Here is a 27,500-nt window from a genome sequence, read left to right on the forward strand (position 1 = left end):
ATAAGGTTTTATTTGCATTGAACTGAGTTTGTGATATATGTTGTTGAGCTGAGAGTGTGTGGCCTGTGTGTGTGTGTGTATTCAAAGAGCAGGTGTAGCTGAGAGACATTGTGTCAGCCATTTTGTGCCCATATAAAGAAAAGCTGTGTCATAGGCCTCGCTCTGTGTAGCTTAGCTGAGAGACAATGTGTCGGCCATTTTGTGCCCATATAAAGAAAAGCTGTGTCATAGGCCTAGCTCTGTGTAGCTTAGGTGGGAGACATTGTGTCGGCCATTTTGTGCCCATATAAAGAAAAGCTGTGTCATAGGCCTAGCTCTGTGTAGCTTAGCTGAGAGACAATGTGTCGGCCATTTTGTGCCCATATAAAGAAAAGCTGTGTCATAGGCCTAGCTCTGTGTAGCTTAGCTGAGAGACAATGTGTCGGCCATTTTGTGTGCATATAAAGAAAAGCTGTGTCATAGGCCTAGCTCTGTGTAGCTTAGGTGGGAGACATTGTGTCGGCCATTTTGTGCCCATATAAAGAAAAGCTGTGTCATAGGCCTAGTTGTGCTAGTGTGTGGTTCCATAAGATTTTGAGAGGCAAACTTTTTCTTGCTGTGACAAAGGAAAACTATTTCACTCGTGTGTGTGTGTGTGTGTGTGTGTGTGTGTGTGTGTGTGTGTGGTTACAAGGTTTTATTTGCATGGAGCTGAGTTTGTGATATATGTTGTTGAGCTGAGTGTGTGTGTGTGGCTTGTGTGCATTCAATGAGCAGATATAGGCAAAGCTGTGCTAGTGTTTGGTTTGAGAGGAAAACTTATTCTTGTTGTGTGGAAAAGGAAAATTATTGGACTTGATGATGATAGATGCATGTTTTTTTTTGTTTGTTTGTTTGTGTGTTTGTAGTTTTAAATCAGGTTTTATTTGCATGGAACTGAGTTAGTGATATGTACTTGAGCTGAGTGTGTGTGGCTTTGACAGAGCTATATCTGCTCTTTGAATGTACACCAGTCATAGCTTTGCTAGTGTGTGTGTGTGGGTGTGTGCGGTTCAACCAGATTGTGAGATGAAAACTTTCTCTTGCTGTGTGAAAAGGGAAAATTATTAGACTCGATGATGAGTTTTTGCATGTGTGTGTGCTTTTTTGTAGTTTTATAAAAGGTTTTATTTGCATAGAGCTGAGTTTGTAATATGTACTTGAGCTGAGTGTGTGTGGCTTTGTGACAGAGCTATATCTACTCTTTGCATGTACACCAGTCATAGCTTTGCTAGTGTGTGTGTGTGTGTGTGTGTGTGTGTGTTTCTTTTTTTGTAGTTTGATATAAGGTTTTATTTGCATGGAACTGAGTTTGTGATATATGTTGTTGAGCTGAGTGTGTGTGGCTTGTGTGCATTCAAAGAGCAGGTGTAGAGTGTCATAGTTGGGCTGGTGTGTGGTGTAATAACATTTTGAGAGGAAGACTTTTTTGCTGTGTGAAAAAGGAAAGTTATTTGTTTTGATGATGAATAGTTGCATGTGTTTTTTTTGTGTAGGTTTATATCAGGTTTTATTTGCATGGAAGTGTTTTGATATATGCAGTTCAGTTGACTGTGTGTGGCTTTTGTGTGCATTCAAAGAGCAAATACTTGTGTCATAGGCAAAGCTGTGTTAGTGGTTGGTCCAATATGATTGTAAGAGAAGGTCTTCCTTGTGAGACAAGGAAATTATTTGATTCAATATTGATAATTGTAAATTTTTATTTTTCTTTTCATGCTGGCGTGTGTGTCTTTTGCTGTATGCAGGAACTGTAGTTTGTGATGTATTTAGTTGGGTGTGTCTGTGTCCACCGGTATGGCTAAGCTGTGAGATGTTGTGTCAGCCACTTTCTGTGTAATGAGGAAGCAAATGATGTAATTAGGATGCCAGTTTGCTGGTTTATTATGATTTTGAGAGGAAAAGGTTTTCTTAAGATGTGTCTCTGTTTTGAGCAGCACAGTTGTGTTGTTGGCCATTTTCTTCCGATTACTTGAACACAATGTGGATGCTGGTTTGTGTCTTAAGCATTTTATAGAGAGAAAGACCTTATTTAAAATTAAAACCTAAAAATTTCCTACAGCTAAGTGTATTCAGGATGCTTTCAGTAACGTTCTGTTCAATTAAATGTGTTGTTTTTTTCTACTAGACAAGTAATGTTTAAATCAAACATGTTTTGTTTAATTTACAGATATTGATATCGATTGGCTGTGAGATCTGGTGTTGTCTTTGCTTTGGCTGCTATTGAGAGCGACTGACCTGCATTTGACCTGCGATTGACCTGCGATTGACCGGCGAGCTACCTGCACCTACATCTGTGATCGTCTGATCCAGAACCACTTAACACAGATACATTTATTCCATTTAAAAACACACACATAACTAATTGTTAATCAACACACATATTTGCACTCCTTCAACACACAGACACATACAGACACACACAGACACACACACACACACACACCCACACACACACACACGCACTGCCAAGGTAAGTTGAAACATTTGTGTATTTGAAGGCTGACCTTGTCTGGGAAAGCATTGTCTGTGAGTATGATTGGCACAGATTCACTTGAATTTTTAAAGTTTCTTTGAACTTTGGAGGAAATTTTATTTTATTTTTTTTTTGTTTGTTTGTTTGTTTTTCATTCCTAGATGCCCCGTGCCAAGTCCCACCGGCGGGCCCAGGCCCTGAAGCAGAGGATGGCGCAGCCGCTGCCATGGACCCCCCAGCCGCCTGTCCCCGAGTTCGTTGCTCGTAAGTATCAAACAGTTTGTTTATTTTTTTTTAATGTTTAACTGATGCATTTTGAATGTTGTGTGAAGAAGTACGAATTTTGTGTCATCATACTTAACTTTGTTGTCAACCACACAGGGCGCGGTACAGGGTACCGCCATCGCGTGCGGAGATGGCCGACTTCGAAGCTGACCCAGCGGAGCTTCAAGTTGGTCACTCCTGCCCAGAAGCCGGACCAGAAGGTATTAGTTTTTCTTTTTCAGAAACACAGTGCTTGTCGTAAGAAGTCGGTGTCTATGTTCTAAAGCCGTGTCTCTGTCGTTGCAGATGGTGTTCGTCGTGGGAGACTCCCACCTGCGGGCCATGGTGGATGGGATCGTCGCGATGCCGGAGGTACCTCTCTCTTTCTCTTTTCTCTCTGTTCCAGGTGCGCATGCAGCAGAGCTGAGGACGGAGGTGTCCCACGCCGCTCTCCCCTGGACCCCGGACGTGGTATGTGTGCTCGCCCCGAGCAACAACCTGACAGCCAGCAGGAACATCGGAGAGGCGTCGCTGGACTTCGGTGCTCTCCTGGCTACAGTTTGCAACCGCTGGGCGAAGGTGTGTTTAATTTGCAGTTGGCAGTATTTGTTTTGTCCTGTGCTGTCACAGTAAGCGTGTGTTTTCACATGTGCTTTTTTAGAAACCTAAATGTGATTCTAAACGTGATTTTTTTTTTTTGTGTGTGTGTGTGTGTAGGTGTTCGTGCTGGACTTCCCTCCACGCTTGAACATCGAGCCTGGCCTGCAGGAGCTGTTCCGCCAGGAGTTCCGCCGTGTCGCAGCACGCATGGGTACGTCTTAGTTTTGGTCATCAGTTTGATTATAACTGACGTATCGTGAACCTAACCTCATATGTTTTACATGAGTGTAATTAATACCGGAATGTATGATGTTTCTCACTTTTGCGGCAGGTCTCCCATACGTGTCTGTGGCAGAGCACCTCCCTCTGGATCGTTTGGAGCTGTGGAGCCGTGACGGTGTAAGTACAGCATACTTTGTTGTTGTGACATGACATATGGAGGAGTTGAAGGTTTCCATTTTCGATACACAAGTTGAGCGCAATGTGTTCTGCGTTTCACTGTTTTCCAGGTGCACCTCAGCGACAGCGACGGAACGCCGATCCTCGTCCAGGCCCTGTGGGACGCCGCGGTCCGCCAGCTGACTCCTCCTCCTCCTCCTCCTCCCTCGGTGCCCCCCCGGACATCGCCTCGTGCCAGGGTCTCCCCCGTGCTGGTCGTGACGGGACACAGCCCCGCGGCTCGTCACCGCAACCCACTGGAGTGGACTGTCGTCGGACAGGAGGGCAAGGTAATGTGTTTGAGTCATTTTCTGGCTGTACATTTGTGCATCTTTTCTGGTTTTACGCCTTTATTTTTTGTGTGTGTGTGTGTTTTTTTTTTTAATGGTGATAATTTTTTTTTGTTGTGGTTTTTAAGATTCGAGCATCTCCGGTGCAAGAGTCTGTCCTCCCGTCCAACCCCGTCTGGTTCAGCGGCGACATCCTGGAGGCCATGGAGAGGGTTTCGCCATCCTCGGACAGCGACGTCACTGCCCTTCTGCCAGCTGGCCAGGTAAACTGCCTGAGAATTATATTTATATATTAAGAAGTAATCCATATTAGTTCTGACTTTAAGGTGTTTCTGTTAAGTTATAAAATGTTAAATGGGTTTGCCTCTGATGTTTCCCCTTGTCTCTGTGTGAGTGTGTGTGAATGGTTGTGAGTTTTTCCGAGTGCGTGCTGTGTCTTTTTGAGCCAGGTCATCATGGTGCTGGTGGTTGTGTGGCTCCGGTCCCAGGCTGCTCCAGTGCATGTGGCTCCCCTCGGCATCCGCATTCCTCATCCACCAACTGTTTTTACATTTTTTCCTTTATATTATACATATAGATCTTTTGTTGTTGTTTTTTTTTTTTTCTGTGCTTGCAAAGTCTATTGTACGTGTGTATGTCCTGGACAAAATTGAATTTAAGACTGCATTTAACAAGGTTTGTTTTCCTTCTTTTAGACTTCCCGTGTGAGGCGTTCGCCGAGAGGTGTTGCCACAAGGCGTAGAGGAGGAAAGCGGCAGGTTGGTATCATATTTAGTATGTGAGCTATGTGGATTGTTTTTGTCGTATTTTGATAACACGTGCAGAACCCGAATGAATGAGTGCATTATTGAAATGAGTCTTTTGTCTTCCCCAATCTTTTTTAGGTGCTGGCAACACCTTCACCTGCCCGTGTCACCGTGCCTGCCTCCGGGCCCAGACCAGCGGTGCAGCAGGTTTGTCTTTGTTTATTTATATATATTATGTGAATTATTATTATGACAGGTAACAGGGAAATGGTTCTCCTGTGATTTAGTGAAACCTTGTTTGATTTTTTTTTTTTTTTTTTGTCTTGTGTCAGGTGGAGTCGTCCAGCGTGGTGCCAGGGGTGGTCGTCGTCCGGGAGGAGCTCGCCGCAGCGTGCCCGGCCGTCCCGGAGGTGCTGCAGAGTACTTTTTATAATGTGCAGAACCCGAGTGAATGAGTGCATTATGTAAATGAGGCTTTTTTTCTTCCCCATCTTTTTTAGGTGCCGGCGAGACCTTCACCAGCCCGTGGGACCGTGTCCGCCTCCGGGCCCAGACCAGCGGTGCAGCAGGTTTGTCTTTGTTTAAATATAATATGTGAGTTAGCATTGAGAGGTAGCAGGAAAATGGTTCTCCTGTTTTCATATTTGTCTGTTGTGTACATTCTGTTTTATCTAGTTATTCTCAATTGCACTCAGTATTATTTACACTGTTTATTCAGTTGTTTACACTGTTTAGTCTGTTGTTTACATTCTGTTTTATCTAGTTACTCTCAATTGCACTCATTATTATTTAGCTCTTGTTTTTTAGCACTAGTTATATAGACCATTTCACACTTGTTATATAGACAATATTTAATTTTTAAACGGTCCCACAATTCCATCTCTGCTGTAATCCGGAAGCCAAGCAACGACATTTCGTTGCCAAAATCTCACTGCTGTGTTTTTTTTTTTTTTTTTATCAGGTGGAGGCGACAGCCCAGGAGTCGGCCAGCGAGGTGCCGGGAGTGGTCGCCGGTCAGGAGGAGGTCGACGCAGCGGGCCCTGCTGTCCCAGAGGAGCGACAGAAGATCTTCAAAGCTAAGGCTGTTTTTGTTCCTTCTGTTTGTGTTAGTGATGTTCAGTCAGAGTCTAGCGCTAATGCTGTGGCAACAGGGTCTAACATAGATAGCAGCAGGATTAGGCTAGCTAGAGTTGTGCGCGGGTCGTTTCATCAGGGAAATGCCCGTTTTGTGTATGGAGGTGTGCAGTGTATGGCTATAGCTTTGGTCAGCTTAGCCAAACACACGGTGAGGAGCGCGTTCTCGTGGGACAGGCTGGATCTGGATCGCGCGTTGGTTGAAGGTGATGAGTTGTACACGAGTCTGCGTGACCTCAACATCTTCAGCCATGTGTCTAATCTGCTGTCTGTGCCAGATTTGCCACAACAGCTGGAATTAGACGGACAGTTGTTTAGGTTCGGTTTTGGCGACACGGTGTTAGGCGAAGTAGGCGTGACCGAAGGTGAATACATCGATTTCGGTGTATTCATCAGCTTGCGTAATGGACTGGAGAGAATCTTCAGTCAATACACCACATGTCTTTTGACAATGTGCGGAAACACCACTGCCATCGTGCGTGAGGGTGGACGGTTCGCTGTGGTCGACAGTCACTCACGCAGTAACACTGGCTTGTTACACCACAATGGTACAAGCGTGGTTCTGCATTTCGCCTGTCTTGACGACCTGCACCACTACATCTGTCGTTTGGCTGACAGTCTCCGTTCGAGGGAGAAGCTCTTTGAGCTGTGTGGTGTTACGGTCAGCACGGGTGCAAGTCCAGCGCGGTCTGGTGTGTCTGTGGAGAGTCTCATCACTGGGATGAGCGCTGCTCCAGCACCAGAGTCTAGTGTGCTCACTGAGGCTGGGAGAAAAAGTGAGGTGTCTGCAGGCGTTTGTGTGCCTGAGTGTGCTGTCAGCATTGCCGCAAGTCCGGCACTGTCTGGCATTTCTGTTTTTAGTTTCTCCAGCGAGGTGAGCAGCGGTTCAGCGGCAGAACCAACGGTGATCGATGGCAGAAAGCGTGTTATTTCTTCCGGCACTTGTATGTCGAAGAAATCCAAGAGTTTCGATGTCCGAGAGGTCAATTTGGACGTCGAATTTGTTAGCGAGGTGAGAAGCGAAGAGCTGGTCTTCCATCCCCTCGGCGTAGATGTTTGTCGTGCTTTATGCACAAAGTTAAACGTCGATTGCGTGAAGGTTGTTAGTCCGGTAGCCACAGAGGAGGGGTTCTTAGGTGTTCCTTGTAGCAAAGAGAGGATTGTTGCCGATGGGAACTGCTTCTTCAGAGCCATCTCTCAGGCGGTGAGTGGTTCTCAGAAGCACCATCGTAAGATTAGGCTAGCTGTGTGTAAAGAGTTAGAAAGGAACACTGATAGATATCAGAGTCTTTTGAGAAGTGGGTACTCCTCTGTGTTAGAGTACATTGAGCAGTCCAGGATGAGGCGTGTCGGCAGTTGGGCCACAGAGGTGGAAATTCAGGCGACGGCTGATTGGTTAGGCGTTAGTGTGTTTACGTTCCATGATGGACGTTGGATAAAGTATAGCTGTAGTAGTAAGCATTTGTCAGTGGAGAGTGTTTATTTAGAGAATGTCATGGGGCGGCATTTTGAGAATGTTGTTTGCGTGTGTAAGCCTGGACTGCATGGTTGTTACGGTTATTGTAAAGTTAGGGAAGTGGCAGGTTATAGCATTAGGTCTAGAATGGATGTTGTAGATAGTGACAACACAGCGGTTAGGTGTGATGTTGTAGAGGATAGTGACAAGGTTGTGGAGGCTGTTAGGGAGTTAGCGTCAGGTAGAAAGTCAGTGAAGTCAAAGTATCTGAGGCAGAAACAGAGGAAGCAGGAGAAGTTAAATATATCACTTAGGGAGAAACGACAGTTTAGGATTAGAAAGATATATCAAGAAAATTTAGTTTTCAGGGAGAAGGCTAAGTTATGGAGTGTAGGGAAATACAGTAAGAATTTGCCCCACAGAGAGAGGGTTAAAGAGCTGAGTGTTAGTAAATACAGGGAAAGTGTAGAGCACAGGGAGAGTGTTAAGGCCAGGAGTTTTGTCAAATACAGGGACAGCAGTGAGTACAGGGAGAGTGTTAAGGCCAAGAGGTTGGTCAGATATAGGGACAGTGTTGAGCACAGGGAGAGTGTTAAGGCCAAGAAGTTGGTCAGATATAGGGACAGCATTGAGCATAGGGAGAGAATTAAGGTTAAGAGGTTAGTCAGATATCGAGACAGCATTGAGCATAGGGAGAGAGTTAAGGCCAAGAGTGTAGGCAAATATAGGGACAGCATTGAGCACAGAGAGAAACTTCTAGAAAGCATTAAGAGCAAGTATAATGATAGTTTAGAGTATAAGCAGAAAGTTATTTCCAAGGTGACGTTAAGCAGAAAGCAGAAGATAGAGAAGTCTAAAGATTTTGGTTTTGTTAGGGAGCAGTTTTTAGAAAAGGTCAGAGATGGACCTGATTTTGTGTGCTGTGTGTGTCATAGGTTGTTTTTTAGATATCAGGTGGCGATTTGTGAAAGGGAAGCGTATAGGCAAAGTTCAGTGACAGTGTCTACTGCAGATAGGTGTATAGGCCAGCAGTATTTACATAGGTGTAGTGGGGAGTGTATTGAGCCATGTTCGTTGGTTTCATCGCGCGGTAATTTGTGGATTTGTTACACGTGTAATAGGAAGCTTAGTTCAGGTGAGATGCCAGCTGAATGCTGGGTTAATAACTTGGAGCTTGATCCCATTCCTGCTGAACTGGGATCTTTGAATAGTTTAGAACAGCATCTTATTGCGTTACATATTCCATTCATGAAGATGTTGGCACTGCCTAAAGGCGGGCAGAATGGAGTACATGGACCAGTGACATGTGTTCCAGCCAACATTGTTCAGACTGTGAATGTGTTGCCTCGTTCAAGTATGGAAGGGTCTCTGCTTCAGGTTAAGCTGAAGCGGAAACTCACATATAAAGGGCATTACGAGTACCAGTTTGTGGATACGTTGCGTGTAAGACAGGCGCTAGATTACTTAAAGAGAACAAATGTACATTATAGAGATATTGAGTTTAACGAGCACTGGGTCAATGAGTTTGTTAGGGAGGAAGATAGGGAGAAGGAAGAGGCCGAGTCAGGCAGTGAGGATGAGGCTGAGGGTAGGTCAGGTCAGGATAGAGGTCAGGGTGAAATTGGTGATCTAGTGGAATCAGCAGACATAGGACAGGATGAACTGCTACATGACAGACAACAGCACTGCATGTTTCAGGACACTTGTCTTATGCCTGTTGATATTGGTCAGGAAGCTTTAGATCAGTATTTTAAGGATATTTTGAATATTGCGCCTGCAGAAGGGAATAGTCCAGTTAGAATGCTTTCTGACCACACGAACGAGGCAAAGTGTTTTCCAGTGTTGTTTCCCACGGGCGGTAAGACATTCCATGATGGTCGTTGGCACGACTTGACGTTGGCACGTTATCTTAATAACCGGATTATGCATGCCGACGGTCGTTTTGCGCGTAATGTAGAATATATATTTTTTGCGCAGTACGTGTCGGAGTTGGACAAGGTTGTGTCCAGTGTTTCTGTTGCGTTGCGTAAGGGTAAAGGAGGTCAGAGGCCTCAGCGGATTAGTGAGGATGTGTTGGCAGATGCGGACGCCTTGAAGCAGTTGTTGGCGTGTGATGATGGGTTTAGGTTTCTTAAACCCATTAGAGGAACTCCGGCCTTCTGGCAGTCTGTCCAGAAGGACGTGATGGCTTGTGTGCGTCAGTTAGGCATTCCGACGTGGTTTTGCTCGTTTTCGTCTGCGGATATGCGCTGGCAGAATCTTCTGACCAGCATCCTGAAACAGGAAGGCAGATCGCAGACGGTAGAGGATTTGGAGTGGGCTGATAGGTGCGCGTTGTTGCGACGTAATCCTGTGACCGCGGCGCGGATGTTTGACTACAGGTGGCATTGTTTTCTGAAAGAGGTTCTCATGTCTCCCTGTCAACCTATCGGTAAAATAATCGATTACTTTTATAGGGTAGAATTTCAACAGCGAGGCTCACCACATGTACATTGTTTGTTTTGGATTGAGGATGCTCCCCAAATTGATAAAAACACAGATGAGGAAGTTATAGAATTTATTGACCGTTACGTTACGTGTGAGCTACCCTCAGATGATGACACACTATTGGACACGGTGTCATCTGTTCAAACACATTCCAAACGACATTCAAAGTCGTGTAGAAAACACAAAACGACATGTCGTTTCAATTTTCCAAAACCTGTTTCTGCGCGTACATTCATTTGTAGAATGCCTGAGTGCAAATGTGATAAAAAGAAGACAACGGAGGCTGAATCTAATTCAGAAAACAAGCCAGCCTGTAAATGTTTTGAGGATAGGGATAGGATGCCTAAAGAGTTTGCACACAAAATTCTTGAGGCTGTTAAGAAAGCTGTGGAACGTGATGTGCCTCCTGCTAGTGTAGAGGAGTTGTTTCATAGTTTGCGTATTAATCAGGAGATTTTTGAGCGGGCTTATAGGCGTTTAGAGAAGAAACATAAGGTAGTTTATAGGAGAGGGGTGAACGAGGTTTGGGTCAATCAGTATAGCAAGAAGTTGTTGAAGTGCTGGAACGCTAACATGGACATTAGCTTTGTCACCGACGCCTACGCAGTAGTAATATACATAATATCGTATATTACGAAAGCAGAGAGAGAAATTGGCCTCCTATTGACTAATGCCCAAAAAGAAGCAAAAAAACAAGGGAATCTCTCTGCTAAAGAAGCCCTGCGGAAGCTGGGCAGTGTATATTTACACAACAGAGATGTTTGTGCGCAGGAGGCGGTGTATAGGCTAACGAACATGCACCTTAGGGAGTGTTCCAGAAAGGTTGTGTTTGTGCCGACAGGCAGTAGAATAGTTAGAATGAGTTTGCCCCTCAGTGTGTTGAGGCAGATGGCCGCCTCCCGTGATCTACGGGAGGAGGATATGTGGATGGTTAGCATAGTCGATAGATATAAGAATAGGCCTGATAGCGACGTTTTTGATAACATGTGTATGGCCACCTTTGCGTCTGAGTATCGTGTTCTCAGCAAAAATGAAATGTCTCAAGACAGAATTGAATTGAAGAATGACTTAGGATTCATTCTTAGGAGAACACGCACTCAGTTTGCAGTGGTGCGATACATGCGTTTTAATTTGGATAGAGAGGAGGAGGCACATTTTCAGAGCCTGTTGCAGTTGTTTCTTCCTTATAGAACTGACTCAGACCTCAAACCTGATGGCTTTGAGCTGTTTGAGCAGTTCTATAACGATGGTGAGGTGTTGTTTAGCGACGGCTCTGTACATTCGGTTAGTGATGTTGTCGATGAGAATAGGGCAAGGTTTGAGGTAAATTGTCCTCACCTTGAGTTAGCTCAGGAGATAGCTGCGCAAAACAACGGTGTAGATGAGGATGTTTGGGGTGAGCTTTGTCCTGAACAGGAAGCGGAACGCCTAGAAGGTTTAGAGGAGAGGAGGCAGCAGCGGGAAGGAGAGATAGCAGAGGAACAGTTGGTTGAGTCATTGGTGAATGTGCCAGATTTGATTGTTGGTGGCAGACAGGTAGCGCAGTTAGAGAGAAACAGGTCCATTTTATCTAGAACTGAGGGTTTGGCACTAGTTAGGTCTCTGAATGAGACACAGCTTGCTGTATTTTATAAGGTGAGACAGTGGTGCTTGCAGAAGGTGATGGGTAAAAGCCCAGAGCCTCTGCGTGTGTTTGTGACAGGTGGCGCGGGGACGGGGAAGAGTCATTTAATTAGGGCTATTCAGTATGAGGCAGCGCGGCTGCTGTCAACACTTTGTGATCAACCAGACGATATCTGTATTTTGTTAACTGCTCCAACAGGAATAGCTGCATACAATTTGAATGCAGCAACAATTCATCACTCATTGAGTATTGGCAAACAGGCTAGTTTACCTTACACCCCTCTGGGTGAAGATAAACTAAACTCTTTGCGCGCCAAATTAAGTCACCTCCAAATTTTAATTATAGATGAAATCAGTATGGTTAATCACAACCTGTTGGCTTATGTCCACGGTAGATTAAGGCAGATTAAACAGACAGGCGACTTTTCCCCGTTTGGTAATGTTAGTGTGATAGCTGTCGGGGACTTCTATCAGTTGCCTCCCGTTAAAGGGAAGCCTCTGTATAGTAGTCCTGTTGGTCTGGACCTGTGGTGTAATTTCAGCATCGTGGAGCTGAAAAAGATAGTTAGACAGAAGGATAGTGTTTTTGCAGAGATGCTTAATAGGTTAAGAGTGCGTTCCAGGGCCACCCCAATGTTAGATCGCGACGTTGAAATGTTGAAGATGCGCGAGACCGGCGAGGTGAGCTCAGCCTTGCATATCTTTGCGACGAATAGGCAAGTAAGTGAGCACAACCTAAATTATCTGTTTGACTGTTGTCCTGATTATGTCACCATTGAGGCGCAGGATTTTGTGACTAACAGGACAACAGGGAATTTGGAACGGATGCCCGGGCATCATGGCGTTGCGGCGGACACGTCTCTACCGGAGACTTTGTGTATAGCGAGGAACGCGCGAGTCATGTTGTGTAAGAACGTGGATGTTGCGGACGGCCTGGTCAATGGAGCATGTGGCACGGTTACTCAGGTAGTTTTTGGAGAGGATTCCACGTTTCCTCTCACCGTGTATGTTAGATTTGATGATGAGAAAATTGGTTCAGATAGGCGGAAAAACCGTGCACATGCAGCAGTAGAATGCCTGCAGTCTACTGCCATTGATCCAGAGGAGGATAGAGCTACTAAGCGTGGCGGTTTGCGTCGTCAGTTTCCTCTTAGGTTAGCGTGGGCTTGCACTGTTCACAAAGTGCAAGGACTCACTGTGGATGAGGCCGTAGTGTCTTTGAAGAGGGTGTTTGCACCGGGGCAGGCATATGTAGCGCTTAGTCGTGTTAGGGCCTTGTCTGGACTGATCATCGAGGATTTTACAGAGAGGGCTATTTACTGCAAGGACGCCATAAAGGAGGCCTTGGATAGCATGCCTCCATTTTTGATTGAGCAGCCAGAGCCTTCATTAAATACACACAGTTTCTCTGTGTATTTAATGAACGTTCAAAGTTTAAGTCGCCATGTGTTAGATTTGGTGTCTTGCACGCAGCATTTACAGCTTACCTGTATTGCTGTGACAGAAACGTGGCTCACTGCACAGTCTTCATTAGACAGTGTCCAAATTGAAGGTTACACTTTCCACAATCGTCCTCGTGGCTTGTGTTACAGCAGCAGTAACCCCAAATTGTTAGAGCTAAAGAACCTAGAACACGGTGGAGTTGGTTTGTATAGTGTAGACAATTTGGACTGTGATATTCTGCAGGTGCCCGATTTGAATCTGGAGTGTTTGGTGTGCCTGTGCAACAAATTCAACATATTGTTGGCAGTAATTTATCGTCCACCGTGTTATCCAATTTCTTTATTCAAGCAAAATCTGGGGAGGTTACTTGATTGGTTACATCCAATCAGTAACACAATTGTAATAGTGGGGGATTTCAATGAGAACATTTTAAAAACATCCTCAATTTGCAAATTCATGGGTGAAAAAGGATTTAGTCAGCATGTAACACAAGAAACTACAGAGAAGGGGACACTAATTGATCACGTTTATGTTAAAACAACACAGTATAATGTGGAGTGTGCAGTGATGCCCACGTATTATAGTGATCATGAAGGTGTTGTATGTAGTTTTAGTGTTTACGATGATCAGGGGTTAGGTGTTGACTTCGAAGAGGTAGAGGGCCTCTTCGAGTCAGACGTGGATTTTGATGAGGGTTAGGTTGTTTTGTTTGGCAAAGGAGGCAAACAATGAATTCACACGACCGGTGTAAATTCTTTGTTTGATGAGTCAAACGGAGCTACATTGCAGTGTCCCGGTGCAAATGTTAGTGTTGTCGCGTTTGTGTGTTGGTTTAGAGGAAACTGACTTGTAGTGTGTTGTTGTGTTCATGGTGTGTACATTGGCTACCACTATGAATGTTGTCTTTTTAGAGCCTGTCCCACTGTAATTGTATAGATTGTTATTTATTATTGTAGTTATTTATAGTATTTATATTGTGTATTTATTGGGATTTTAGATTATGTATTTATGATGTTGAATTGATGATCATGGTTAGATTTTAGATTAAGCAAATCATGTGTTCCGGGTATAATTAGAGAAGGTTTAGTTATGGAGAATCATGTGTAGGGACCTAGTCATGTAATCATGTGTCACAGGTGTTAGTATTTATGGATGTGTTAGTCTCTGTTTGCCACGTGTTAGCTGTTGGTCTCTGTTTAAAGTTTAAATGTGAAGAGTTCATTTGCAAAAACAGATAAAAGCCATTCTTAAAATGGATACACCGTTTCACTGATACTGCTTGGAGTACACACACACACACACACACACACACACAAAGCATGATTTAGGATAATAAACATTATGCCAGGCTAAGTAAACATAAATAATAGAAATAAATATAAAGTAAATTTTAATACAATTCAAAAAAGTTTAAAAAGGTTTAATAAACTCAAATGGGGATCTGTTTTTGCAAATGAGCTCTTCATGTATATCTGTTAAAATTATAAATGTATGTCTGTTTAAAGTTGAAATGTATATAGTTCTGCATGTTTGAGTCCATGTCACCTTCATGTGTACTGTCTGTACACAAGAGGTTCACTTTCAATACTGAAGTGTTCTGTCTGGTGTGCATGAACTCAGAGCAAAACTGTTGTGGCACAACAAGGCACAGACTCCCCATTCTGTACGCCTGAGCTGCCACAACAGGACAGTTATTTATATAAAAAGTAAATCCATTACCAGTCGTCTATTTTCCAGGTTTTCTGCTCCCATTTGTGTCCCCCATTCTTAACTTTTCTGTCTCCCTATGCCTCACCAACTTTACACAGTTGGGTGGCCCTGTCAACAAATTGTAGTTACTTTAGTTAGTGTACTATGAGATGCTGTTGGTCAGTGATGTTTGCCTCAAAATGTTGTCTTTTTTTACTCTGAGGGGAACTTCCTGGTTGAAGATGCTACTGTGGTGCAGCGTCCCAAACTTCCCTACCTCCCAAGTGATGATGATGTCGCCTTGTAGCAAGTGGCATCGTGGGACAGAGACAGCACATACATTGTACCTATGTCCTGTCAAAGTAGTTGAGATGAACTTTAGTCTCAGTATTGTAGGTCTGGGACATGAGATGTATGAGGTAATAGTTAAAAAAGTAATCCTATCTTAATTGTAGTTTGTTATCTGTGTTTACAACATCTATTGCACGTCTGTCCGTCCTGGGGAGGGATCCCTCCTCTGTTGCTCCCCTGAGGTTTCTTCCTATTTTTCTCCCTGTTAAAGGGGTTTTTTTTAGGGAGTCGTTCCTCATCCGATGTGAGGGTCTAAGGACAGAGGATGTTGTATTTTTCTGTAAAGCCCTTTGGGACAAATTTGTATTTGTGATTCTGGACTATACAAATAAATAAAATTGAATTCAATTGGAATCCAGGCCTATGTTATTTTATTTTTCTTACATGAACAATACATGAAGTACAGCCATGATTTTTCTAAATGTTTGTCTTGACAGAATAAATAACTAAACTGTATTGAGAAAAAAATGTCAATGACTAAAAGTAAAATGCAATCATCAAAACATTTACATGTAAATGAAATTGAATTGAAAAATAAATTTTATATTAAGTACAAGATGTTGTCTGTCATTATGAATGAAGGTCCTTTCAGTGTATTGTGAAAAACAAGTCTAGTAATACTACTGCTTTACTGTGTAATGCAATATTATATAACTACATAGAAGGTTATATGTATAAATTGTAATGGATTAAAATAGTATATTATTCACATGGGTAAAGAGTTGACATGTAAACATGAGTAAATTATCCAGCATTGATGTTATCAAGAATGAAGAGATGACCAACAGAGGAGCTTATAATGTGTAAGTCATGAGTGTAATATTCCCTCAGCTGCATGTTACCCTGCCTGATGTTTGTTTTTTTTTATGAACAAATTTAAAACCCCTTGAAGTATTGATGAGTTAAGATGAAGGACATAATGTCACCATTTTAAAGACTATTTTTGAAAAGTAAACAGTTATTTGAGAGGTGTGAGGTTTTATTACCAAAATGTCAGAGGCATAACCCACATGGTTTGGGCAAAGTGTGTGTGTGTGCCTGTGTGTGTATTTGTGTGTTTTTGAGTGTGTGCGTGTGTGTGTATTTGTGTGTGTATGTGTGTGCAGCTATGGCCTCGGTGTGTGTGTGTATTTGCCGCTGGCAGCTATGGCCTTGATACTCATGCCTGTGTGTGTGTACTTGTGTGTGTTAGATGTCGGGCTCGATGAGATCTACGTTTCGGCGTTGGTTTGGTCTTTCTATCACATTCCTGTGGGCCGCAGCGGCTGCCTTCATGTGCCTTTGTATGCCTAGGTGACGCCAGCGAGCCCATTTTTGCACTTTGGGGGTCTGAGTTGCCATTTTATCGAATTTTTCGCCAGACCTGGGGTGCATGCCAAATTTGGTGAGTTTTTGAGCATGTTTAGGGGGTCAAATTAAGGGTTATTTAGACATAGTAATAATAACAAAAAAAAAAAAAGCTGCAAGCAGCAATGGACAGCCCTCGCACCCCACCGAACCCACATGCATGTGCGTGTGTGTTTGTGTGTGTGCGTGTGAAATGAGTACTAGCAGCTGTGTCATGGTCAGACCAAACTGCAGGAAGAAATCCTCATTCAATCCAATGGAGAAATTGTGCGTGTGTGTGTGTGTGTGTGTGACTGTGTGTGTGTGTGAGACATGATCCCCGCCCTGTGTCCACGCCATGAACGTGCAGACAATTTGTCCATTTTTTCATTTTTAAGGTATTTCTGGTGCTTTTATTTTGAAAGAGTTGGGGGCTTTTATTTTGAAAGGTCGAGGACTTCCTAGTGTGTGCTTGACATGAGGAATGGCAGCTAGTCATTATCAGAGCAACATGCAAGCAGACAGTGGACTCCTCATTCAATCCAATGGAGAAATCATGAATGTGTGTCTGTGTGTGTGTGTGTGTGTGTGTGTGTGTGTGAGAGAGAGAGAGAGAGAGAGAGAGATATGAGTCAGCTACGGCCAGCAATCCTCATTCAATCCAATGGAGGGCTTTTATTTTGAAAGGTCGAGGACTTCCTAGTGTGCTTGACATGAGGAATGGCAGCTTTGTCATTATCAGAGCAACATGCAAGCAGACAGTGGACTCCTCATTCAATCCAATGGAGAAATCATGAATGTGTGTGTGTGTGTGTTTGTGTTTGTGAGTCAGCTACGGCCAGCTGCCGCTGGCCGTAGCTGACTCATGTCGCTGTATCACTGTGTTGCTGTGTCATGATCAGACAAAAATGACGGACAGTCAAATCCTCATTCAATCCAATGGAGGAATCGATGAAACCCACCCCTGTTTGAGGTCACGCCGCTCGGACATCGTTTGAGTTACAGACGCCATTCGAATTTTAAACGAGTCACAAGACTCGGCTCTATAAATCTTGTATGTACACGATTTCACTATCTTATACCGTTTTTGAGTTATGGCAGTTTTAGTTTGACTGTTTTCTCTGCTGCCGCTGACGGTTTATAATGGGTGTGTATTGCGGAACTGTCCGTTGCCTAGAGTGAGTCACATGACCGGGCAGAGTGCAGAGGAGAGGACACCAGGGTCCAAAATGTTGGAAAAGTCCTCACAGTGGCCACAAACTTGTTCCAATTTAAAAATTAATTACATATTTTTGTAGGAATTTTCGTCCTCTTTCCATCGGCATAAGTTTCGAAGCCGTGCGACGTTTACTTTAGACTCCAGGGGCCTAATTAGCACCAAGTGTGCGCCTCTTCATGCCAAACTCCATGGAAAAAACGACGCCCTCGAAGTCGGCAACGCCGACTTCGAGGGCTTAGAAATCCCAAACGGCTCGAATTAATAATAATTCCTTCAGAACTTTTGTTAAGCACGGTATCCTCTGCCATGTATTAGCGGTTCAAGCCGCCGCGATTTACGGCCTCGGAGGAGATAGATTTGGAGTAACGGGCTGTGACTTTTACTTTGAAAGGCAAATTGCGGACTTCCTGTTGATTTTAGGTCGTGGGGGCGAGCGCGTGAAATCTCGGCGTTGATGAGACCTACGTTTCGGCGCTGGTTTGGTCTTTCTATCACTTTCCTGTGGGCCGCAGCGGCCGATTTAGTGTGCCTAGGTGGCGCTAGAGAGCCCATTTTTTCAATTAGGGGGTGCGTTTTTCCATTTTATCGAATTTTTCGCCAGACCTGGGGAGCGTGCCAAATTTGGTGAGTTTTTGAGCATGTTTAGGGGGTCAAATTAAGCGTTATTTAGACGTAATAATAATAAGAAGGAGAAGAATAAAAAACAGTACAGAAACAATAGGCCCTCTCTCCGTTGGAGGGCGAGGGCCTAATAAGAAAGAAACGGTACAAAAACAATAGGCCCTCTCTCCGATGGAGGGCGAGGGCCTAATTAAAGCTGCAAGCAGCGTTGGACGGGCCCTCGCCCCCCCGTGCACGTCGAGGACGGCGCGCGTGTCGAAGCGCAGACAATTCGTCCGTTTGTTCCAGTTTTAAGGGTATTTTTCGGTGCTTTTATTGTGAAAGAGTTTTGGGCTTTTATTTTGAAAGGCCGCGGAAGTCCTAGTGTGTGACCGACAGGAGTACTGGCAGCTGCTGCATGATCACACCAAAATGCAGGCACACACACTCACTCACTCACTCACACAAACACACACATACGCACGTGCACACACACACACGTGCACACACACACACACACACACACACACACACACACACACGACGCCAACAAAAACCCACTGGTAGTACATTCGCTGCTGGTGCCCCTCTGGCCACTAGCAGCGCCCCTCCAGCAGATGGCGCCCTTAGCATGTCCTAGTGTGTGACTGACTTGAGTACTGGCAGCTATGGCATGATCACACCAAAATGCAGGCACACAGAGAAATCCTCATTCAATCTAATGGAGAAATCCAGAAAACCCACCCCTTTTTGAGGTGTCACAGCTCGGTCACCGTTTAAGTGACAGACTTGATTCAAAGTTTAAACGAGTCACGAGACTCGGATCTATAAATCTCCCATTTACATGATTTTGCTATCTTTTACCGTTTTGGAGTTATGGCAGTTTTAGTTTGAGAGTGTTTTCTGCTCCCTCTGAGCTCTTACAATGGGTGTGTATTGCGCATTCCTGAGGCAGCTAGAGTGAGTCACATGTCCAGGCAGAGTGCAGAGCAGAGCACACCAGAGTCAAAAATGTTTGAAAACTCTTCACAGCTCCCACAAACTTGGTCCAATCCACATCCAAACTACATATTTTTGTAGGAATTTTTGTCCTCTTTCCATCTGCATAGTTTTCAAAGCCGTCAGAGTTTTACTTTAGACTCCAGGGGCCTAATTAGTGCCCAATGTCAGCCTTTTCACACCAAACTCCATGGGAAAAAATGAGGTTTTGGTTTTGGCCAGTCCGACTTGGAGGTCTTATAAAATCCAAACTAATCGAGTAATGACGAAATCCTTCAGAACTTTTGTTAAGCACTGTGTCCTCTGTCATCTGTGCAATTTTCAAGCCGCTGACATTTACGCCCTGGGAGGAGATAGATTTTGTTCAAAGGTGGAATTTTGGGCGAGAACGTGACTTTGCAACGCAAATTGCGGACTTCCTGTTGGTTTTAGGTCGGGGGTGTCAGCGCGTGATTTGTAGGGCTTGATGAGACCTACATTTCGGCGTTGGTTTGGTCTTTCTAGCACATTCCTGTGGGCTGCAGGGGCTGCCTTTGTGTGCCTAGGTGGCGCTACCGAGCCCATTTTTGCACTTAGGGGGTCCGTTTGTCCATTTTATCAAATTTTTCGCCAGACCTGGCCTGCGTGCCGAATTTGGTGAGTTTTGGAGCATGTTTAGGGGGTCAAATTAAGGTTTATTTTGACGTAATAATAATAAGAAGAAGAAAGGAGAAGAAAAAACACTACAATAACAATAGGGCTTCGCACTGTTCCAGTGCTCGGGCCCTAAAAAGAAAAAGAAGAAGAAAAGAAAAAAAAAACACTACAATAACAATAGGGCTTCGCACTGCTTCAGTGCTCGGGCCCTAATTGTCAGCAACATCGACAACGAATTTGAAAAGACACGACAAGTTGGAGCGTCCGATCTGTCTGGGGTGATATCGCTGATCACACTCATTGACGAATCATCAATCAATGACAGACATTAAGATATAAGATAAGATATAAGGCCTCGTCTGTTTGGACTCGTCCTGCTTTATGAAACGTTGTTTAAAAGGCAGAATAAGCAGGATTTGTTGATTGAAGCCTCTGCCCCGGCTAAGGTAACCCCCGACAATGTTTTCCTTTCCTAGCATGGCGATGGAATGAAATGTGACGTCGCTGTCCTAGGCAAAAAAAAAAAAAAAAAGAAAAACACCCTCCTCTCCATCAGCGCTTTCTGTCCGCTCGCCGTTTCTCCTCGCGAGATTTTCCTTTTCGCCGCGTCTTTGCTTTTCCGTCGCTTCCCATTGGCCGGGGTGTGGCCGATCGGGCACCGCGCTGCGCTGTGATTGGCTGGGACGACACACCTGGTGCCCGAAGGCCGACGCCCAGAGGAGAGAACGAGTTCATGTGAGAGTTAAAAATCTGGAAAAAATGTGAACTAGTTGAGTCTCATTAATGTGTGTGAGCTGAACTTTGAGATGCTTCTTAGAGTCAACACTGCATCTAAGTGTGTGTGAGTGTGTGTGTGTGTGTGTGTGTGTGTGTGTGTGTGTGTGTGTGTGTGCGTTCTGGCTGTCACAGTAATTGTGGTCAGAGCAGGAGGAAAAAGCCGGGCGGCTGAAGACCCTGGAAAGCGTCGGCTCGTGACGCCGCAGCAGATTTCCTGGATTTGCGTCAGTCAGGATGCAACTCGCAGAAACACAGAAAACACTGCGTGCTGCGTTTGAGGCCGTCACGTTAAACACAGAAGCACAAACACACTCGGCCAGGGAAGCGTTTTGATTGATGTTATTAATGTGGACGCTTCCCAACATCCTGACTCGTTTCCCCCTCACGCTCTGGCTCCTCTGGATCAAACATTCATGAATTCAGACGTTTATGAAGTTCAGATGTGTTCAAAACATTCAGCCCAAAGCCCAAAAAACAAAACCAGAGGAGCTCTAAACCACCAGACTGCCAGCAGAGACACCGCACACCAATCCAGCTGGCTTGAGGGGGATTATTAGATTATTATTACACTGTGATTGGTTATTAGTTTGTTCTCGTCGGGTTAACCCTTTGAAAGCTGGATTATCGTCCGAGTTATTGTGTTTGAATGCTTTCACAGCCATTTAACTGTTTGAAACCGCAGCAAATTAACTGCTTTGAGATGAAGGCAATGAGCCACTTAGACCTTAGACTTAGTAAAAAGATACAAGAAAATGATCTGAAAAAAAATTAATTTGTTAGATTTTTTAAATTAAAATGTCCAAATTATATTTATAATTACTAAAAGTATTCATAATATTAATATTAATTAATCATTTATCATATATTTATAATTATGTTACAAGAAAAAAATATATATTTTAGGGGCTAATTTTCTTTTCTTTGCTTTTCTTTAAATAATTTCTTGCATATTTTTGGGGTCATTTCTTGTTAAGTTGTTATTATTACATTGTGACTGGTTATTAGTTTGCTCTCGTTGGGTTAACCCTTTGAAAGCCGGATTATCGTCAGAGTTATTGTGTTTGAAGGCTTTCACAACCATTTCACTGTTTGAAACCGGAGCAAATTAACCGCTTTCTGTCAAGACATGAGAAGCTAAGACATGACCTGAACATTTGCAATTAAATAAAAGGATACAAGAAAATGATCTGAAAAAAATTAATTTGTTAGATTTTTTTAAATTAAAAAAATTAAAATTATATTTATATTTATAATTACTAAAATTATTTACAAAATTAATATTAATATTAATTAATAATTATGTTACAAGAAAAAAAATATATATTTTGGGGGCTAATTTTCTGGTAATTTTCTTCCTTTGGTTTTTTAAAATAATTTCTTGCATATTTTTGGGGTCATTTCTTGTTTATCCATGTTTTTGAGAGAGATCAAATGAATCTCCTCTGGTTTCAAAGCGTTAATGTGCCGCCAGTCAGAAGAAGAAGCTGCCTCTTAAAGACATTTTGTTCACTTGGGTCTGGGATTTTCCCTGATAAATGTGGAAATAAGATTTGAAGATGTGATCACGGGACGGGAAAAGGTGGGAGGACAAACGGACGTTTCTGAAAAGTACTGAACGGCACTGACTGAGGTTATTTTGGAGCGTCGCGGCAAAATTTGTCTTCCCGCTGTGTTTCAGTGCAGCTGCAGCGACACGTACAGCGACTGCAGGTTGTCAAGGTAACTGGCAAAATACGGAAAACAACATCAGAATGAAATTATACGGTTAATCCCATCGCTGTCAAAGGCCAGCACGAAGGAGGCGGTGACGCTGAGGAAGTGATGCTCGGACAGGAAGTGATGCTCGGACAGGAAGTGCTCTGACGTGTCTAAAAATCACAGATCGTGTCGGTGTGTCCCAACAGGGATTTTCCTGCGAAAACACGGAATGAACCCAGATCTGAAATCCAGGAACAATCCCAGGATCTCTGGCACCAATCTGATGAGAAACCACGGAATAATCTGGAGGGTTGTTGGTGCGACAAGAGCCACACAACTATTTGTCTTTAGTAGCGTACTTTTACTTTTATAATAACCACAGGATTTTTACAACCATAAAACGCCAAATTAAACTTGATTTCCTAGTCAGCGCCTGGTGCAGTGTGTAAATAAGGAGAAGTGCCATCCAAAGAATTCATTTCCAACCTCAGCTATTTTTAATCCAGGCTTCAAACTTTTTTTTAAAACATATTTTGTTTTCTAAGGAACATATTTTTCTACTTCTTATAATTTAATTCGCTTCTTGAGAATTTGAGCGAATGCATCTGCCCTGACTTCGTCCTCGGGGATCAATAAAGTGTCTCTGATACTGATTTTATGACTTTACAAACTTTTACTGTTCTACACTTTTAATTTGACAGGTTTTATTTGCATTTTGATTTTACATTTCTGATGCCCTTTTTACTTTTTCCATTTTATTTGTTGCATTTTTGTTGTTGTTGTTGTTGTGCTTTTAAATCTCCTTTAACGCCTCATGTAAAGCTCAATAACAATAACAGTATAACAGTAATGTGGGTTATGAGTTTATTTATGGATTATGCCTGCACAGCCCCGGTCCTCTGCGGTGTTTGTGTGATGGTGGGAGCGGGCGTCGGCTCCGGCGGGGAGGCCCTTCATCTTCGGCGGCGGTGGAAAAGGTCATGTGACATTTCCAGACGGCGTGCAGCTCGGCCTGCTGTGGATTCATGTCTGCTGCGACGCGTCGAGCGGGAAAAGGTTCAGGACGGCTGATTTATGGGTTTGATGTCGCCCGGGTGTGTGTGTGTGTGTGTGTCAGTGTTGATGCACCTGCTGGCTGTGCTTTAGATGTCAGGGAGCCTCGTGTTGGAAATGTCCTTATCGACCTCCAGCGTCTTCAAGTTTGGGAGTTTTGAAACACACACACACACACACACACACACACACACCGCTCCACCACAGGAAACAGTCCGTGTCACGTTTTGTGTCGCTGAGGAATCACAACGTCACACACTGATTGTCTAATTTTCATCTTCGTGAACCAAACCAAAGCTTAAACGACTTGTAATTGTGATGATCAATAATTTGCTGTAGTCATTTCTAACTTCTGAACTTCATTTGCAGCTTGAAATAACGGTGAAACGTTTAATTTTGATAATTTTCAGACCGCTCAGACTGTCTTCTTTTTCTCTTTTCACGTCTTTATAACATTAATACTTTTTTTTTGGCTGCTGGTCAGACGTTAAAATTTGCTTTCAGCCTCACAAGTTGGTTAAAACTCATCACAGTAAATCACAAATTATAAAACAAAATAAAAAAAAAATGCATGAGGCAAACAACAATAACAGACACTAAACCCGCAGATCTAACAAAATGGAAAATTATGATTAAAGAAGTTCAACTTGTAAATTATCATTACATCACCAAAAGGGATACATGTGCATATAAAATGTCTGCAGTATCCAATGAATCCATCATGTTTTTCATTTTCCTAATTTTTTTTTTTTTTTTTTTTATTTACTTATTTATTTTTGGTAGATTTCAAGTAAATTTGGTTGTTCTTTGTCTTGTAGTTTTCTTCTTTGTGTTTCTTTATTTTTTTTTTAAAAAAAGGTTTTTTGACATGAAAGACAATTGTGGAAGCAGTTAAGCTGCAGATATGTCAACAATAATTGAAAAAATAAAGTATATATAAAAATAAAAAAAAAACAACAATAAGAGACACAGTTCCAGTGTGAATGGGGTTTCCCACTTTAGCAGAGTTGCTGCATTTGGTACAAAAGCCTTGTTGTAAGCATTCTGGGCGGCTGCGGCGGCTCTACAGCGCCTCCCGAGGGCAGGTTGATGAAATCTGTAAACGGAGGACGAACAGGATCCGACTCGATATTTCCGGCTTTTTGTTTGACCTGCATTTTATATCCAAACATCCCCGTCGTCTCTGCTCTTTCCCAGTAATTTGACCGTCCATGTTCATAATCCTGGACAGTGTGTTTTCATTCTGAGAGCCCCGGCGGCCACAACACGACCACATCTTAGAAATTAAAGCACTTCCCACAAGACGTCTGGAGACAAGACATTTGAACGCATCACTCTGAGCCCTGCGTGGACTTTGGCATTATTATAAAACACCCCTTTACACCCCTAAATAGCTCTAAAATGATTTTAAAAAACGATCGACAATCTAAATAATTAGTAGCTGAAACCCTGATTTGTTAACTAAATTCTACCCTCGTCCCTTTTTCTTCTCCATTTTGGCCTTTTTGTCTCCTCTCTCGTCTATTTTTGGCGCGAGCGGCCTGTTGGCTCGCTGTCGCCAACATATGCCCGCTCCCATGGCACAAAGCGATAACCCCCTCCACACACACACACACACACACACACACACACACACACACACACAGACGTAAGAAAGCCCTGCGGTGGACTGGCCGAGGCCTCCGGCACAGCAGAAACATCCAGAAACGGAGGCAGGAGGAGCAGGAGTGCAGTCGGGAGAGGACGTGGGAACAGGAAGTCGTGATTTTGTTGTAGCATTCGAATTAATTTTTTTGAATCCACTGCCAAAGCAGATATTTTTTTAAATGAAGCTGCCAGTAGCCAGTACCCACTAACTGATATTTTCATGCCAAAATGTAAAACTGAAAAGTATTCAATGTTTCATACAAGAATTTAGAGAACCAAAACAGAACTAAAACTCATACTAATGATTTTTTTTTTTTAGTGTTAGCTGCTCTTTAAAGCAGAAATTCCTGGAAAATTTAATGCGTCCACATGAAGAAAACAAATACTGAGTGACAACATGAATATAATTAAACGATTAAAGAAAATAAAATCATTATTGACTGCACATTTAGCACCATAAATATGTTTTTCATTATTTTAAATGACAGCTGAGGTTCTTAGGGGCATTAAACTTCTCACACAAATTTGGCCACACCCACTTAACCCCACAGGTCACGCCCACTCAAGCCCAGGCCACGCCCACTTTCCCAAGTTTCTCTGAAAGACTGTGTTTATCTGCTGATCTCAGACGGGATTAACTGAATTAAAATCTCTATCAACCAGCTTTTTTTTTTTTTTTTTTTTTTTCCAGACACCAGCGGCGGGCGGTAACATCAGAATCAGAAAAAACTTTATTTATCCCAAGATGTTTACTTGTTTACGTTTGTGTCACTGCACTGATGTTTTCTTCCACAAGGAGAACGGGACTCAGCTCCCACATGACCTTCTCTTATATACTTTACATTACAAACAGCCGGCAGTGTGGAGGTCAAAGGTCGCGGCGTGATGTCTGAGAGAAGGAGAGCAGAGATTTGAAGGAGATCCCATCGCTTTGATTTTTTTTTTTTTTTTTTTTTTAACCGCAGAGTAATGAACTTAAGTCAACCTTATTTTTAATGAAGATATCTGATTAGATGAAACTTTAATGATTCCTGTGGGTGCGTGTGTGTGTGTGTGTGTGTGTGTGTGTGTGTTGCAGATGTTTTGGAACCAAACTCTTTAAAAGCGTCTCCGTGCTTCCTCTCCCATGTCTGGTGAGGAAAAAACATGAAAAATAAAATAAAATAAAATAAAATAAAGTGGAGGAGTTGTGAGTTCTCCCAGTCTCTCATCAGGACAGTAAAGTAACTCCTCTGCTGTTTGGTGCTGTTATGTTTCTCCTGGAGTTTCTTGGTAAATATAAACATACATCTAAATACACCTGATCAGGTCCACCTCGCTCGCAGCAGGTTGGAGCCCCTTTGCCCTCAGAGCTGCTTTAATTCTTGGTGGCACCTTACTTGTTTATTTTATTATCCATCACTAGCACCATAACTGTTTATTTATTGGAGGTGTTGATTCCATGGGGCCAAATCAAGTCGGACAGTTCCTGAATCCCAGTACCGGGCGTCGGGTTCTGCCACTTGGTTTCTGGTTTCATGGTTTCAAGCTTACCTTGTACGATCTACTATCTGTATATTTCATTTTTCATATTTATTATTACCATCGGTATATCTCACATTTCAACATCTCATATTCTTAGGTTAGTTTATTGTATATACTTAGCCCTTATTGTCGTTAGTGTATATATTTAGTATATTGAGTCTCTATTGTATATACTTCTTAATTTTAATTTTATTTTATGTTTTTTATTGATGATGCTGCTGTAACGTGGGAATTTCCCAGTTTGGGATCAATAAAGTATACCTATCTATCTATCTATTGGAAAACTTGGAAAATTGCTTGTTTAAAGCAATTTTATGTTTTGCATTTTGTTCCCTTACTGTATGGAAAATGTACTGAATCGAGACTTCAAAACCGAGGTACGTACTGAACTGTGATTTTTGTGTATCGTTACACCCCGAGTGGAAACAGGTCGTCCTGACCGTGTCTACAGGCCTGTAGGCACTGAGCTGCTGCCGTGTGATTGGCTGATTAGATATTGGTGTTAACGAGCAGCTGAACAGGTGAACTTGATAAAGTGCCCGGTGAGTGTGTATAAACATACAGAACTCTCCATCTCGTCCATATTTTTATCATCTGCCTGTATCTGACTGCTGCTTTAAACAATTCCCTTTTTAATTGCACAAAATATGGAAGTAGTACAGGCAAGGAACAGAATCAGTCACAACATACAGATTTAACAAGCTGGTAACTCTTGTACCGAGGGACTGTAGGTGTGTGTGTGTGTGTGTGTGTGTCCCTTGTCCACAGTTGTTGGTGCTGATCAGAGAGGCCTCAGTCGGCCAACAGTGACGCTGTGATGCTGATTTTTCTGATTCTGATGCTGCTTTTCGTGCCACAGACGCCACCAAGGACAAACTGTGGTCGGCCGTCCAAAAAACAAAAAAAAAAATGAAACTCAAAGCAAAACGACACCTGAACTCCGAGCCTCAGCACCACATTGTCCAGATAAAAAAAAATAATTTAAAAAAATCAAAAGAAAACGCCATAT

At 43.0% G+C, this 27,500-nt stretch overlaps 3 protein-coding genes and 1 long non-coding RNA gene across 8 annotated transcripts in view; 3 read left to right on the top strand and 1 right to left on the bottom strand.

The window, feature by feature from the left end:
• Positions 1-3,802, top strand: part of LOC115379189 (uncharacterized) — a 21,264-nt gene extending 17,462 nt beyond the window's left edge. Inside the window, exons 2-6 of the mRNA XM_030079909.1 lie at positions 2,653-2,755; positions 2,873-2,976; positions 3,062-3,334; positions 3,473-3,566; positions 3,687-3,802. Coding sequence (XP_029935769.1) covers positions 2,653-2,755; positions 2,873-2,976; positions 3,062-3,334; positions 3,473-3,566; positions 3,687-3,787 — 675 coding nt within the window. The 3' untranslated portion in view covers positions 3,788-3,802. The remainder of the gene's footprint in view (positions 1-2,652; positions 2,756-2,872; positions 2,977-3,061; positions 3,335-3,472; positions 3,567-3,686) is intronic.
• fars2 (phenylalanyl-tRNA synthetase 2, mitochondrial) overlaps positions 1-27,500 on the bottom strand; it is a 241,273-nt gene that overhangs the window by 170,063 nt on the left and 43,710 nt on the right. The gene's annotated exons all lie outside the window — the stretch shown is intronic.
• LOC115378537 (uncharacterized) lies at positions 5,167-5,887 on the top strand. The gene is made up of 3 exons (XR_003930132.1): positions 5,167-5,239; positions 5,330-5,398; positions 5,791-5,887. It is a non-coding gene; the product is annotated as an uncharacterized LOC115378537 (long non-coding RNA).
• On the top strand, positions 5,942-13,766 carry LOC115379190 (uncharacterized). Its single transcript, XM_030079910.1, has 3 exons — positions 5,942-5,948; positions 5,981-6,624; positions 8,674-13,766. Exons 1-3 carry the CDS (start codon positions 5,942-5,944, stop codon positions 13,669-13,671), a joined length of 5,649 nt encoding a protein of 1,882 aa, XP_029935770.1. The 3' UTR covers positions 13,672-13,766.

Source organism: Myripristis murdjan, chromosome 20 (genome assembly GCF_902150065.1).
Source record: "Myripristis murdjan chromosome 20, fMyrMur1.1, whole genome shotgun sequence".
In the NCBI taxonomy this organism is placed as follows: Eukaryota; Metazoa; Chordata; class Actinopteri; order Holocentriformes; family Holocentridae; genus Myripristis; species Myripristis murdjan.

Coding starts and splice junctions, on each gene's coding strand:
- LOC115379190 (XM_030079910.1), top strand. Junction 6,625..8,673: donor TTGAGCTGTGTGGTGTTACG/GTCAGCACGGGT, acceptor CCATTCATGAAG/ATGTTGGCACTGCCTAAAGG.